The 15,548-nt window shown below is 36.6% G+C and overlaps 1 protein-coding gene across 3 annotated transcripts; it reads left to right on the top strand.

The window, feature by feature from the left end:
* Positions 1 to 8,497: 8,497 nt before the first annotated feature.
* On the top strand, positions 8,498 to 15,065 carry LOC105380138. Of its 3 annotated transcripts, none has more exons than XM_048624559.1 (2): positions 8,498 to 9,583; positions 14,116 to 15,065. In XM_048624559.1, exons 1-2 carry the CDS (start codon positions 9,229 to 9,231, stop codon positions 14,880 to 14,882), a joined length of 1,122 nt encoding a protein of 373 aa, XP_048480516.1. In that variant the 5' UTR covers positions 8,498 to 9,228; the 3' UTR covers positions 14,883 to 15,065. The 3 variants fall into 3 exon arrangements, with proteins under 3 accessions (XP_048480516.1, XP_048480515.1, XP_048480514.1); XM_048624558.1 differs by lacking the exon at positions 8,498 to 9,583 and adding an exon at positions 10,211 to 11,189; XM_048624557.1 differs by lacking the exon at positions 8,498 to 9,583 and having other exon boundaries at positions 12,191 to 14,280; positions 14,661 to 15,065.
* Positions 15,066 to 15,548: the final 483 nt, after the last annotated feature.

Raw genomic sequence — 15,548 nt, 5'->3', positions numbered from 1 at the left:
CTTCCAATTTTTGCCGAAAAACCGTCAATATGTCCTGCAAATATCTTAGGTACATATATTCATAAAACCGAAACATAGAGAACTGATCAACAAAGCCTATTCATTTCTTTAAAAAAAAACCGCATAAAGCGGTTATATCACAAACCCTTAGCCGTTGAATTAAACTAACGCTAGCAAGTAGTGGCATAGACGTTTCAATATTCTCAGGACACAGCACGCGACACGCGTCCACGTCCAAGGCTCTAACTGCAGGTGTCAGTCTGGACCTCATCCGAAAAACCGCCAAATTCTATAATATAATTATTTCGGATAATGTTGATCGAAACGCCTTTGGTAGAAGCATAATTATTAGTTGATTTTATACTTAATTATTACTTCAATAAGCTATGGAGTATATAAATTACTTTACTTACTTAGCTTACCATTCTTTTCTTTTGGTATTATTATGATCAAAGTTATAAAAATGTATAATGACCACCGAATCATTTTTAAATAGTACAAAAATATTTCACTTTTATTTACTCTCAAGATCTACATATGTCTATGCTAATCTCGAGAACGAAGCTCGAATGTAATTAATGATTAAACGAACTTACCTTAAGTGAAGTTCAATCATAATTACACGAAGAGCTTCGTTCGAAGAGATTAGCATCCCACTCCTCCCTAATAAGCAATATTGCGTTTAAAACCCATTATCATAAACCGTGAAATATTTTACAGCTTTACTATCTCCAAACTAAATGACGATGGACAGAAGCCGAGAGTAGGAGTACGTTTGACTCCTACCCACAAATATTTTTATTTTGTTTTATTTTTTAGTATGGGAATTTTACCTAAAATATAGTGCAGAATAGCGAAGTCCTAGGCGAAACTACATATGTCTATGCTAATCTCTTCGAACGAAGCTCTTCGTGTAATTATGATTGAACTTCACTTAAGGTAAGTTCGTTTAATCATTAATTATATATTATGCTGTATTCAACAAAGGCTGAACGTACGTAAAAAATCAAGCCAAGCTAAAAAATATGTACCCTATTTCAAAACCATCATTTTTGAAACATAAAATGTGGAAAAATAAAATGTGTCGCTAGAACGGATGGAAAAATGTTTGTGACAGCGATTTGGTACATTTATGTAGTGTTTGGTTGTGTATTGTATACTAGTTCATGGAAATAAAAAGCAAATATTAATATTCGCAATAGGAATTTCATGTATACATAAACAAACTAGCACATTTATAACAGTATTTTATATTTTACACCTAAGTTAACATCAAACAATCGCCAATTTTGTTTCTATGTTTATAAATTAGCATATTATTTATATATCTATAGGTACTTATAGTATCAAAATAAGAATTAAACGTACGGACTCTCAGTATGAGTTTTAATACCATTAAACTTTTAAAGTTCATCGAAATGGGCACTGTTTAATGTTTATTACTATCCGTAATTAGTTGTCGCCATATTGAATCATTGAATCGTAGATCGTGTCAGGATAGTAAATTGGCGACATCATTATGAAAACAGTATTAATTAATTGTTTACAAACTGACACTCTGTTCGGTAAATAATAATAACGAGGTGAGAACGTAATTTCGTAAAGTATTTCACTCTTTGTATGTAGGTACGACACTATATTTATTATTTCTTGAAACATATGGCTGGAAAAAATGCATAGGTTCATTGTTTTTAACCGCAGAAAGTTGTTTTTAAACTGTTTAAATCGACAGGGCGTGTGCTAAGTGCTTTCCTGAGTCAGCTTACAACTAATTACAGAGTATTTAAGTTTATCCAGCACAGACTGGAACTAAAATTCCAATTTGCAATACTATTAGCATATTCTCGACTGCAAGCTCAGTAACGCCGCTCGACAACAAAGAAACTCTACTAAAAAGGCAGCAGGTGCCTATTTGCAATATCGCTCAAAATTAATATGCACTGGATAGCGTCTAACAACACTTTAACGATTCCAGCCAGACGCAACTTGCCTTGACATAAATAGTCTGTTTACCCTTCGAGAGCTTCCGACGTCAAGCATTTGTCAGATAAGAAGCAAACGTGACACTTCACCCGATGTTCGATAAAATTCTCCGAAATGACAAGGGTAAAAGCGTTCGAATTATGAAACGACGCGGCTTAATGTAATCTTTGATTTAAATTAAACCATAAACAAAGATGCTGGCTGGCGACAATACGGTTCCAAATTTAAATTCAAAGGGAATCCGTTCAATTGTTAATTAGTTTGGCTGTATCGGATCGTTGGCAAGTGCCTGGTAGTTCAACGAATAGGAATTCACGTGGGTCGGGCGGGTTGAGATCTCTCAAGACGCTCTCACTCAACAAAATAGAACTACAAATGGCTGTAGCTCAGACGTAGGATTTAGCGGGCTTTTATCAGTTCTTCGATATTTTCTCTTTGTTGCTAGCCGAATCACTAAGTAATCATAGTGCCAGTATTGAGTACCTATCAAAGCGCTCGTCTTCTGTATTCCCTCCCATCTGTTTTATCAAAGTACAAATACCTTAAAGAATTCATAAAATTTGTTTTTTGTTATTATTGAAAGGATCTTTGAAATAAAATTGGACGTAAGTATTCATAAAACTTATAAAGAGTTTGTTTATCAGCGCGAAAAACCGTCATAAAGATTCAAAATTCGTGTAACTTACAAACAACAAACCTTTGTGATTTCTCTGAATAGGTACTTAATAAGTGTACAGAAGGTGGACTTAATGCTAAAATCATATACTACCAGTCAAACTACAGGAGGTATAGGAAAATCAGTTATGGTGTACAAAAAAACAATAATAAAAAATATAGAACTAAATAGGAACCAGTCACTAAATAATAACTACTTATATCGTATGAGCTATCTACACACACTAAAATACAAAATGTATACTTACAAAATAATGATACCTATATACTTCATATAACAAATAAATAAAAATACATAATATGTACAAAAGTACTGCGAAATACTGTGATCATTCCTTAATATTTATTGAATCTGATCGCAGAAGTGGCATCAGCCCACAGCATGTCTCGAATCCCGATCGATAGTCGTTGGGCCCAGCCTCCCCTTCCGCCCTGATTAACGAACAGAAAAAATACCCCCAAAGTACCTCCTTCACTTGGATAAGAGTCTAATGCATGAATCCACCCAACTTCGCGGCGAATACGATTTATTCGAGAAATTTTCCAGAACTTACAGTAACCGTTTATTGCACCATGAAATCGACTAAGTTTGCGTGAGGTATGAGCTCTAAGGGAATGGCTATTACACGTATAGACTACGGGCTTCACAATTGAATTTTACCGAACAAACATTGCAACTGGTTGGCTTTTAGAAATTTAGCAATAAGTCCGCCTTTCTGCGCAAATTATTACCTAAGTTTTTAAATGCTTCCTTGTAAAAAAATATTTATGAATGCAATAAAGTGTATATAAATAAATAAACTACAGTCTCCGTGCTAGGTAGGGTCTGGTCGCTTTTCTATAGTTGTAGAGAAGTTTTTAACTGGATAATTTTTGAACCTTTGTCCTTATTGGTATAGAGTTCTAAACTTTGGCTAATGATGATTTTTTGAAGATAATAAATAGGATTCATCCTTTGTTTATCCATATTTGTGGTGGAATTTTGTATGACAATTTGACCGGGCCGTAGTTTTAAAAAAGGTTTATTACCTACTTATTTATTTACTATTTCGAAAGCCAATCGCAAAGAGGATTTATCATACAAATCTTGGTATTGAACTATGCACACGATCCAATCCATATTTATTTTATTCAAACATTGACCTTATGGAGATATTTTTGTTTACTATAAAACATAATAATCGATTGAATTCTACAAATCGTGGGTATAAAGGTAAAATTCACTATTAAGTGTTATTTTTACGAACATTTACTTATGAATATCATTATGCATATATATAATACATATAATGCCATTCATAAGTAATAATTTACCTTTAAACCCATGAAATATGTCCGGATACACTCATTTGCTGTCATATTTTTTATTGTACGTTGTATAATTGTTTATTTAATACCTACTGACTAATTATTATAAATACCTAATGATTAACACAGTATTTTCAGATGATAATTAGTTATTAAGTACATATTGTTAGTCCTAGTTCAGAAATCAATTATGCATACATAGATTAATTACATCATAAATATTTATTCAAGCCCTAGCAGTCTGGCGCGCGCACTCTCGGCGTAAGGACACTGGCGCAAGCGCGAGTCACAAATATTGTTGTTACGTAGAACCTAATTACCTTTAATAATGTCAACGTGCAAAAAGTGCAAGCAATATGTTGCTAAAACTAAGGAGGAGTTTTTTCAGTGTAAAGGACATTGTGGTGGACTGTTCCATAAGAACTGTGTGAAAAATGGACAACATTTCATTTTCTTTACCCTATATTTTTATTAGTTATTCGGAAACTTTATAGAAAATTAGTGGACCCGTATTTTTTTATTTTGTATATACATAAATATTTGCATGTTATTTTTAACTTTAAAGTTAATTATTTTAAAACCGGAAGTGACGGCACATATTAGGCTCAATTTTTATTTTTGTCTATTGCCTGAGTGTCGAAAAAAACATAAATGACACTGACAAGTGACATTTAAACTTTGTTTACATGCCAACCAACAAATGGGTCATTTTCAAATGACCTTGATATTTCCGATGATGGAAAGTAGGTACTTATCATGTAGAAAAATAAGCAGAAGCATTTTTTCAGCTGTGTAGGCGGTGGCATGCTCTGGGACATATTATATAGAGGTCATCGCTTAATAATAAATTAAAAAAATAGTCAGAAAGTGTCAGAACAGAATTAATGAAAATGACCCAAATAAACAACAACGTCACGATAAAACGTCAACGTCAATCAAAAATGAAAGTGACAGTTACTTTGTTTTTAAATCTATAGGCTTTGATCATCAAAATGCATAGCACCTGGTGCATGACGTCATCAGCACTTTTTTACTATTTTATGATTTTCTCGAAAATTATAGATCCAAAAAATACAAAAACATTTTTTTTGTGGCCTTTAGAGCTAAATCTCGAAATGGTTTTCGATTTATAGCAGCTTTAGTTTTTTGAAATGTTGTCCATTCTAGTGCCGGAGGCAGCCATATTTGCGATGGCTGTTCTAACCGCGTTGGTTCCCCTAAATTGGATCCCCCAGTGACCACTAAAGTTGATGCTGCCCACATAACTGCAGCACCGACAGAAACCTTACTGGAGCAAATCAACTCGAAGCTAAGCATTATGTACAAAATAGAAAAACAGTTGCAAGAAATGAGCGAAGCGATTGATTTTTACGCACAAAAATACCAGGAACTGATTGAATTCAAGAAGGAAACTATTGAAAGATTTAAGAAGGAAGAAAATTACATAAAAGATATGCAGCAACATAACAAATACCTAGAAAAATGCAATAAATCGTTGGAAGAAAGAATTCAAATACTAGAGCAGAAGGAATTAGAAAAGAACATTGAGCTGGTAGGGGTCGAAAAGAAGGAAGGTGAAAATATCATGAAAGTGGTGCAAAAAATTGCAGAAAAGCTTAACTTAAAAGAAAATCAAATTGTTAGCGCATGGAGGGTAGGCGGCGGAGATAAGAATAACGGTCGGCCGCGACCGATTGTTGCCAAGCTGAGTGACCGCGGCGCGCGCGACCGCTGGCTCGCCTGCCGCAAACAGCGGCTAACAAACAGTACGATTTTCTCCAATGATAACCAATCGCCTATATTCATCAATGAGAGTGTGACCAAGGAGACCCGACAACTATTCTGGGAAACAAAAACGAAGCTCAAAGGGTTTGTTAAATACATTTGGATTCAAAACGGGAAAATCCTAGTCAAAAAAGATGACACGGACAATAAAATCAAGCAAATACGTGACGAATCCGATATTGACCTGCACCTAAAACCAAAATGATAATATTATTTAACTTATATTATACCTCCTATTCTACTACACTCTGTGCCAATCGATTGTTAATTCGAATTTCATTATAATTCGGATCCAAAGATGTACAGCAACTTCATTTTATTACTGATATAAACTACAAAAGGTACACTAATCTTGATAATTGGGCAGAATCTATAAATAGCAAACAGATTGGAAATATAAACATCATTCATCTGAATATACGGTCTATGCGAAAAAACTTCACAGAATTTCAAGTATTGATTGATCAATGTAAACAAAATATTGATGTCATTATTCTAACAGAAATAAACATAAAAGAAGAGGAAGCCTGTCTGTATAATATGCAGAACTACAAGTTGTTTACAAATACGCGAATAAATCGAAAAGGTGGTGGCATTGCTATCTATTTGAAAAGTTACCTCTCATTCATACCTAACACGAGTAATGGTACATCATGCGAGGTGCTCCACGGCGCGGTTCAAGGACAGGAGATGGGGACGACCTACCTTGTAGCGGTCTATAGGCCGCCTAAAACTAACAAACTACGATTTATAGAAGAACTAAGATCCCTATTCCACGGTCTGCAGCAGGAGAAGCATCTTGTATTGATTGGAGATACTAATATCAACATACTGGACGGAGTGAACAGTGCTATATCTACCAAATATAAGGATACATTGTGTGACCTTGGATTGCAGTGTGGAATTAGTGATGTGACTCGTGAGGAAATTGTAAAAAACAAAATTGTGTTATCGTGCATTGATCATATGTGGGTGAGGGATTATTCTAACCAAGGTGAATCATCGTCATACGTACTGAGAGCTGGTAAGATATCTGACCACTACTTAATAGGTGGGTGCTTATCGCCCTGTCAGTCCGCTTCATTCAGTAAAAAAAACTCTTGCGCGGAACGATGTATTCTAGATAATAAAACTATAGAAGAAAAACTATTTCAGATTGAGTGGGAGAAACTTGTAGAAATAGATTGCCCTGTTTTATTGTATAATAAACTCTGTGATATATTTTGCAATGTTTATGAAAACTCAAAGAAATATGTCAAATATGTTAACAGACGAATAACAAAACCGTGGATCACAAAGAACTTGTATAAAATGATTAAAAAAAGAGATTTGTTATTTAAAAAATGGAAAAAATCACCAGGTAATATGACATTAAGATTAGAGTATACCAAGCATAGAAATAAAACTACTAAAAAAATTAATATCGCAAAAAATATCTACAGAAAAAAGGTCATAGATGATTGTAAAGGGGACTATAGAAAAATATGGCAAAATATAAACAAATGGATGGGTAAAAGAAAATGTAATATAGATGAAACAATACTTCAACACTTAGGGAGGGACTGTAGCATCACAGATATTTGTAACAACTTCACAAAAACATTTACACAAGAGATAGATAACATAAAACATAAATGTAATGTAAATTTTCTAGACAGAAACTCATATGTAAATACCTGTAATGTAAGTTTTAGATTTCAACCAATTACAGCATCATGTGTCGAAAAAATTATAGATAAAATGTCAATTAATAAGTCACCCGGTTCAGACAAAATAAGAATTCAGGATTTGAAGCTAATTAAATGTAAAATTAGTCCTGTCATAGCTCATTTCATAAATGTAAGTGTCAAAAAAGGTATTTATCCAGATCAGCTAAAATTATCACTTATCAGACCAATATTTAAGCAGGGGAGCCACACTGACTACTCAAACTATCGTCCTATTGCCATCTTGTCAGTTATTAATAAAATTACAGAAAAAGCTATTGTTGCACAAGTTACAAAATTCTTAGAAAAACACGAAATCTTGTCTAGTAATCAGTATGGCTTCAGGCGCAACCATAGCACGACATCGGCCTTATCAAAGTTTACAAATGATATTAATGAGTATTTACATAATAAGAATCAAGTTTTGGCCATATTTATAGATTACAAAAAAGCATTTGATACTTTAGACCACGACCTATTAATCCGTGCCATGAATGAGTGCGGTATACGGGGCCCGATGAGTGAGTGGTTCCGCTGCTACCTTAACAATAGGAAAATGCAGACAGTCGTAGATAACAACCATAGTCACGCGGAACAAATAAAATACGGGGTACCAACAGGTTCAGTTTATGGGCCTATTGGCTATATAATGCATGTAAATAGTGTGTCAAATGTAGTTCAAAATTGTAAAGTGTATATGTACGCCGACGACATGTGTATACTTAGTGCAGGTAAAGATCTAAAAGCTTGTCTGCGCATGCGCGGGCGAGGGGCCTGCGCCGGCGCGGCGCGCCGGGTGGCGGGGGTCACCGGCCGCCGCCATTACTCGCTAAACTACACACAGTGAAACATACGTCATTCCGCATCTTCGTTATTTGCTCTTTAAATAAACCGCTACCTGAAGAATACAGTCCACTTTTATTGAAGAACACCCTGCTAGGATCCTTACTGAACAGTTTGGTCCTTTCACCGTCAAGAGAAGGGCAGAAAACAAGAAAAAGGACTTCGCAAAGCGCGTGACGTGACTACGCAATTTCAAAATCTCAACGTCCGCGCCTCGTCTGTTTCACCAAGAATCGACTAGAAAACGTTTTGGAGGACTAGCTACAGTCTTCAAGGATTCTACAATCTACTCAATCAACAACAAATAACGAATTCCAAGAAGATCTGCATCTCCGAACGTCCGTCGTCGACTGAAATCATAGAAAATCTACGAGTATCATAACAACATCTTCACATCAGCCACGCAGTCTACAAAATACAGGCATAATTCGGAGTGGTACAGGCCGGGAAACGCTGTGAGTTCGTTCCTAATTATTCCCTATATCCCATACCTAACTATTTTTGCTTCAATTCCTTTCATTAAAATTTCCGTTATTCTAGCCTATATTTGAGTGAGTAACTAATTATAATAACCTATTTTCTTACGCATTCGGGTAAAATATTCACTTTTTATTGCTTAAAACAACATTATCTTGCAGTTGCAAACATTATCACCTGCTTACCCGCGCTAATAAAATAGTTGCTAACGGTCATTAGCCTACGTCCTACGTGACGTGTTTCACGGTCAAGGGCAGCCATCTTTGCTCACAACCCATCAGCTGTTTTATAGCTATTCTTTTGTGCGAAGAATTTATTGCCTTTCGCATAGATTACCACTATCAGTTATTTCGAATAATTATACCAACTTAACTACTAAAATATTTTCTTAAATACCTATTCATTATTACTGATTGTCACACATTCTTATCGTCCATAATAATAAATAACAATGGCCGAACAAGATAAAATGAAAAGGTTAAAGAAAAATAAGGCTTCAATGAAAAGTAAGCTTACTCAATTTGAAACTTTTCTAACGCTCGCTTCGTCTTATGGAGCCTTGAGTGACCAGCATTATTCCGAGCTTCAGTTACGATTATCCAAAATCGAAAATTTATACCAGGATTTCGATCAATTACAGGGTGAGCTCGAGGAACTGTGTGATCCTCCTGAGGAGCAGTACGCAGACCGACAGCTCTTCGAGGACCAGTATTACCGACTGGTTTCCACCGCCCGTCAGCTCGTTACCAGCCACGACGCGAGTATCAACCACGGCCAGTCAGGATCTGCAACAAGCTCGAATCCAGGTGGGACTTGTACAGCTTTTAATCTCCCAAAAATTAATATTCCAATTTTCGGTGGTAACTATCATCATGCGTCTGGCGAAAGTTAATAAATCGTTTTTAGGGTACTGTATTAGATTTTATAATAAGCTTCCAGCAGAAGTTGCTCAAATGCCAGAGAATAAGTTTAAGTGTTACATTAAAGAGAAACTCAGTAAAAAAGCTTATTATAAAATTGATGATTACTTAGAGGACGTTAATGCATGGCTGTGATAAGTAATTAGCTCTGCTCATATTATTATAATAATTATTATTAAGCTTATATGTATTGTATACCAACTAGTTTTAAGTCTTTTTTTGAAAAGATGGCTCAGGAGTTTCTTGCCTCCGTTCTTCTCCTTAGACAGAAAGAGCCCCCCCTTATCCGAACGGAGAGTAATTTGTAAAAATTGACGTTCATCAGAAAATTTTATATTTGTACGATGAATAAAAAATTTTGACTTTGACTTTGACTTTGACTATCAGAACTGGTTGGAATTTCGGGACACGTTCACATCCATGATTCACACCAATGTTAATATAGATAATATTAGTAAATTTCATTATCTCCGCGCTTCATTGCAAGGGAGCGCGGCTATAATAGTAAAAAATATAGATTTTACTAGCGATAACTACCTAACAGCATGGAATTTACTATGTGAGAGATATAACAATACTAGGTTATTAGTAAACAACCACGTCCAAGCCTTATTCAATGTTGATACTATAACTAAAGAATCTAGTCGCTGCATTCGCTACTTAGTAGACACAACAAATAAAAATATTAGGGCACTAACTAACCTCAAACAGCCCACTGAACACTGGGACACATTAATAATTTATATGATGTCTACCAAATTAGACGGGACTACTAGTAGGTACTGGGAAGAACATCGTAATAACATGTCAGAACCACCCACTCTGAGCCAATTTTGCACCTTTTTAGGTAACAGAGCGGACCTACTAGAAACACTGGAAGATACTAAAGGAAAAATTCCCAAAGCTGAAGTTTCTAAACCAAGGGGATTTTTAGCAACTCACAATAGTACTTCAGAAAGCACAAACTCATTTAAAAATAAATGTCCTTTGTGTAAAAGCGATCATTTGTTATACACTTGTGAAAAATTTCGAGAATTAACCGTTGAAAGTCGCATTGCTAAAGCCAGAGAGTTTAAAGTCTGTCTCAATTGTTTACGTCCTGGTCATTCACACATAAAATGTAAACTATCACACTGTCGCTATTGTAAATATAAACATAATACGTTGTTACATCTTAATAAACAAGATTCAACCATACCTACTCCCACAACATCATTGCCCGAGAGTGTACCTTTAGCTTTACATGCCAACACTTCTCAAACACAACAACACACAACTACAACTGAAGTAGCCCTACCTTCAAACACCAGTCAGCCAACTACTTCGCCTCAAATTCTCCTATCCACAGCGCTGGTGAAAGTTCTAGACAAGAAGGGCAACCAACACGACGCCAGGCTCCTATTGGACAACGGCAGTACGGCCAACTTCATTTCTCAAGACCTCTGCAGCAAGCTGGGGCTGTCGAGTCGTGCCACGCACTCCACGGTGTCAGGTATCTGCAACCAATCCTGTAAAAGTTCACAGTCTTGCAAATTAGCTATCTATTCGTCTTATAGTGACTATCAGGTTGAATTAGAGTGTCTAGTCATACCTCAAATTACTAAGGCGTTGCCGTCTGTTCTCATAAATGTGGACTCTATTCCCATACCAACGGGCATTCAGCTTGCTGACCCAACTTTCAACATTCCGTCCGCAATAGACATATTAGTAGGTGCAGAGATATTCTGGAATGTCATTTGCAACAATTCAATCAATCTAGGGAAACGCCAACCACTATTGTATGAAACTAAGTTTGGTTGGTTAGTTTCAGGTTACGTTTCACGAGCCACGTCTAACTCACATCAATGTAATTTCGTTAATAATAACGATGATGCACTTACAAAATTTTGGGAATTAGATTCCATTTCTCCCAAACATTCTCTTACTACAGAGGAACGTGCCTGCGAAGATCATTTTCTGTCCACTACTTATCGTAACGAAGAAGGCCGTTTCGTAGTTTCAATGCCTCTAAAAGAAGATCCCAATAAATTAGGTGATTCATACTTCATGGCAAAATCTAGATTTAGTTCTCTGGAACGTCGATTTCAACGAGATCCAATATACAAACAAAGATACATAGAGTTCATAGATGAATATGAAAAATTAGGTCATATGACTAAAAATACAACTAAAGTATCATCCAACCAAGGCAATGTCAATTATTATTTACCACATCACGGAATAATAAGGGAATCAAGCACCACGACAAAATTACGCACAGTTTTTGATGCATCAGCCGCCACTACATCCGGATTATCTTTGAATGATATCCAAATGGTTGGCCCTACAGTTCAAGATGATCTTCTATCCATACTAATTCGTTTCCGTCAGCATCGTTTTGTCATATCTGGAGACATTGAAAAAATGTATAGAGCCATTGAGATAAATTCTAATCAAAGATCTCTACAACAAATATTATTTAGATCAGATACGTCTCAACCGATACAGATACACTCTAAATAGTGTCACGTACGGTACTGCTTCTGCTCCCTACCTAGCTACTAAATGTCTCTCTACATTAGCATCGAATGCATCTAACATCACAGTAAAGAATTCAATTTTGCGAGATTTTTATGTTGATGATTATTTAAGTGGTGGAGCAACTATAGAAGACGTAATTAAACAATCCCAAGAAGTTATTTCGATTCTATCATCGGCTAAATTTAATCTTAGAAAATTTCAATCAAATAATTTAGAAATTTTGCAAGCAGTAGCTAATAACGTAGATCACAATAATATGCTGCACCTTTCTGAATCAAAAATCAACAACGAGCCTTCAAGGACGCTGGGTCTGCATTGGATATGCGATTCAGATGTCCTAGCTTTTACAATTAACATCGAAAACAAAGAAAAGGTTACAAAACGTAATATACTTTCAGCTATAAGTCAAATCTTTGATCCACTGGGCCTAGTGACCCCAGCAATAGTAGAAGCTAAATTATTAATACAATGTTTGTGGAAGGCAAGACTAAATTGGGACACAGACGTTCCAAACAATATAAAATCACTCTGGATACAGTTTTACAGTAAAATATGTAATTTAAATCAAATTAAAATACCTAGGTGGTTTTTAAGCGTAAATTATGAGAAAGTCGAACTACACATTTTTTCAGATGCCTCTGAAAAGGCCTACGGTGCCTGTGCCTATGCTCGATCTATCGGACAAGATGGCTCTATCCATGTTCAACTTATAACGTCAAAAAATAGAGTTGCCCCAATAAAACCGTCAACTATACCTCGTTTAGAATTAAGTGGGGCTCTTTTAGGTGCAAGACTGTGTACTAAAATATTAAACTCTATAACCATACCGGTTGATTGCAGATATTGGTGCGATTCAACTATTGTTTTATGTTGGCTCGCTATGCCCACTCATCGACTCAAACCTTTCGTTCGCAATCGTGTGAACGAGATCAATGAATCCACCGCTGGATGCCCGTGGAGCTATGTGCCGTCACTCGAAAATCCTGCAGATCTCGTTTCGCGAGGGGTGAAGGCTGATCTTATCAGCTCTTCGGCGCTGTGGTGGTCCGGTCCATCATTTCTACACAAAGATGAAAGTTTATGGCCTAAAATGCCAATCTCTAATGAGAAACGAGATCTGCCGGAGGTAGTATGTCATCATATTTCACAAATTGCAGAACAAGATTCTACTGAAAATTGCATTTCCAAAAGCATTCACAAACACTCTAATCTTACACGTTCAGTACACATTTTGGCTTACGTTAGTAGATTTATATCTAATTGTAAATTAAAAAACACACAAGATCGCGTCATTGGCAATTTAACGCAAGAGGAAATCCAATCCTCATTAAATATTATTATTAAACAAAGCCAATCAGAAATGTTTCCTGAGGAACAAGCTCTGTTAATGGCAGGTAAAGTCTTACCGTTTAAAAATAGACTATTATCATTATCTCCATTCCTTGATGCAAATAATATCATTAGAATTGGAGGTCGATTAACTAATTCACCATACAGTTATGATCAAAAGCACCCCATTTTACTTTGTAGTAAACATTACTTTACAAAACTCATATTTCGAACACAACATACAAAGCTTTTGCATGTAGGTCCACTTTCTTTACTTGCTAGCATTCGCCAAACATACTGGCCACTAGGGGGCAGGAATCTCGCAAGATCTACTGCGAGTAAGTGCGTTACCTGCTTTAGGAACAAACGTAAGAGTGTTCAACCCATGATGGGTCAATTACCTGAATCTAGAACTGAACTCGAATATCCATTCCTTAATTGCTCTGTGGACTACGCAGGACCAGTTCTGATAGCTGATAAAAAGGGTCGAGGTTGTAAGCTGATCAAGTCCTACATATGCATTTTTGTTTGTTTAGCAGTTAAGGCAGTTCATTTGGAGCTTGTTACAGATCTGACTAAGGAAGCTTACAGAGCAGCATTATTACGCTTCTTTAGCCGTCGCGGTAAATGCCGGTCTATCACATCAGATAATGCAACAACATTCGTCGGGGCTTGTAACGAGCTGCATAAGCTGGTCACTGAATCCTCCATAGGTACTGAGTTGGCCGATGAAGGTATAAAATTTATTTTCACTCCTCCCTACTCTCCCCATATGAACGGTATAGCAGAAGCCGCTGTCCGCTCTACCAAATACCATTTAAAAAGAATTCTTAATCTTACCCATTTCACTTACGAAGAAATGTCCACTTGCCTCACTCAAATAGAAGCTATATTAAATTCTCGTCCCATAACTCCAATTTCCACTGATCCCCAAGACTTTTGCGCCCTAACTCCCGCTCACTTCTTGATAGGACGAACTCTCACGTCTATACCGTGTCAGCAGATAGCCGAAACCACCAACCTAAGCCTGCTCCAGAGACACAAGCGAGTGGAGTTGATCAAACAACATTTCTGGACGAGATTTACTAATGATTACATTTCTACACTCCAACAGAAAACCAAGTGGCATTCCGGCAGCAATGACCTAAAGGAGAACTCGCTCGTCCTGATCAAAGACAAGATGTCACCACCATTGCTCTGGTCTCTTGGCAGAATACTCAAGGTCTACCCCGGAGTCGACGGTATCAACCGAGTGGCTGAAATTAAGACCAAAAAGGGAACCATAAGAAGAGGTTGGAATAACATCTGCCTCCTGCCCTTGGAAGACAATCTTTGAAGCTCACTTCAACGCCGGGAGCCTGTCTGCGCATGCGCGGGCGAGGGGCCTGCGCCGGCGCGGCGCGCCGGGTGGCGGGGGTCACCGGCCGCCGCCATTACTCGCTAAACTACACACAGTGAAACATACGTCATTCCGCATCTTCGTTATTTGCTCTTTAAATAAACCGCTACCTGAAGAATACAGTCCACTTTTATTGAAGAACACCCTGCTAGGATCCTTACTGAACAAAGCTATTAATTCTAAGATACAGGATGATTTCAATAGCATTACAAAATGGGCGCATGACAATGGTATAATACTTAACATAAAAAAGACTAAATGCATGTATATACACTCACCCTATAATGGCAAAGACAGTCAGAGCCTGCAAGTGATAGGTCATAGCTACGACTGTTTACATAACCGTTTAGCGCACTGTAAATGTGATGCATTAGAATTTGTAAAACAATATAAATATTTAGGTCTGACAATAGACACTAATATGAGTTGGAAAACGCATATAAAAGAAGTATGTAAAAAGTTAAGATGTATACTGGGTAAGTTTTACTATCTTAGTGGCATTGTTAGTCGATCGACCCTGTTATCTGTTTATTATGCTTTGTTTGATTCTGTAGTATCTTATGGGCTAAGCAGTTACGGTCACACTTTTAAAACCTACCTTGA

This window comes from Plutella xylostella, chromosome 12 (genome assembly GCF_932276165.1).
Source record: "Plutella xylostella chromosome 12, ilPluXylo3.1, whole genome shotgun sequence".
NCBI classification, from domain to species: Eukaryota; Metazoa; Arthropoda; class Insecta; order Lepidoptera; family Plutellidae; genus Plutella; species Plutella xylostella.
Note: the sequence above shows the minus strand (reverse complement) of the source record. Positions and strands in the feature narration are given on the sequence as shown.

What these genes read in the sequence shown, in the direction of transcription:
- LOC105380138 (XM_048624557.1), top strand. Translation starts at nt 12,474, where the DNA reads ATGCTGCACCTTTCTGAATCAAAAATCAACAACGAGCCTTCAAGGACG. An exon ending in TACTGAGTTGGCCGATGAAG is followed by an intron (nt 14,281 to 14,660) that starts GTATAAAATTTA and finishes ACACTCCAACAG; the next exon opens with AAAACCAAGTGGCATTCCGG.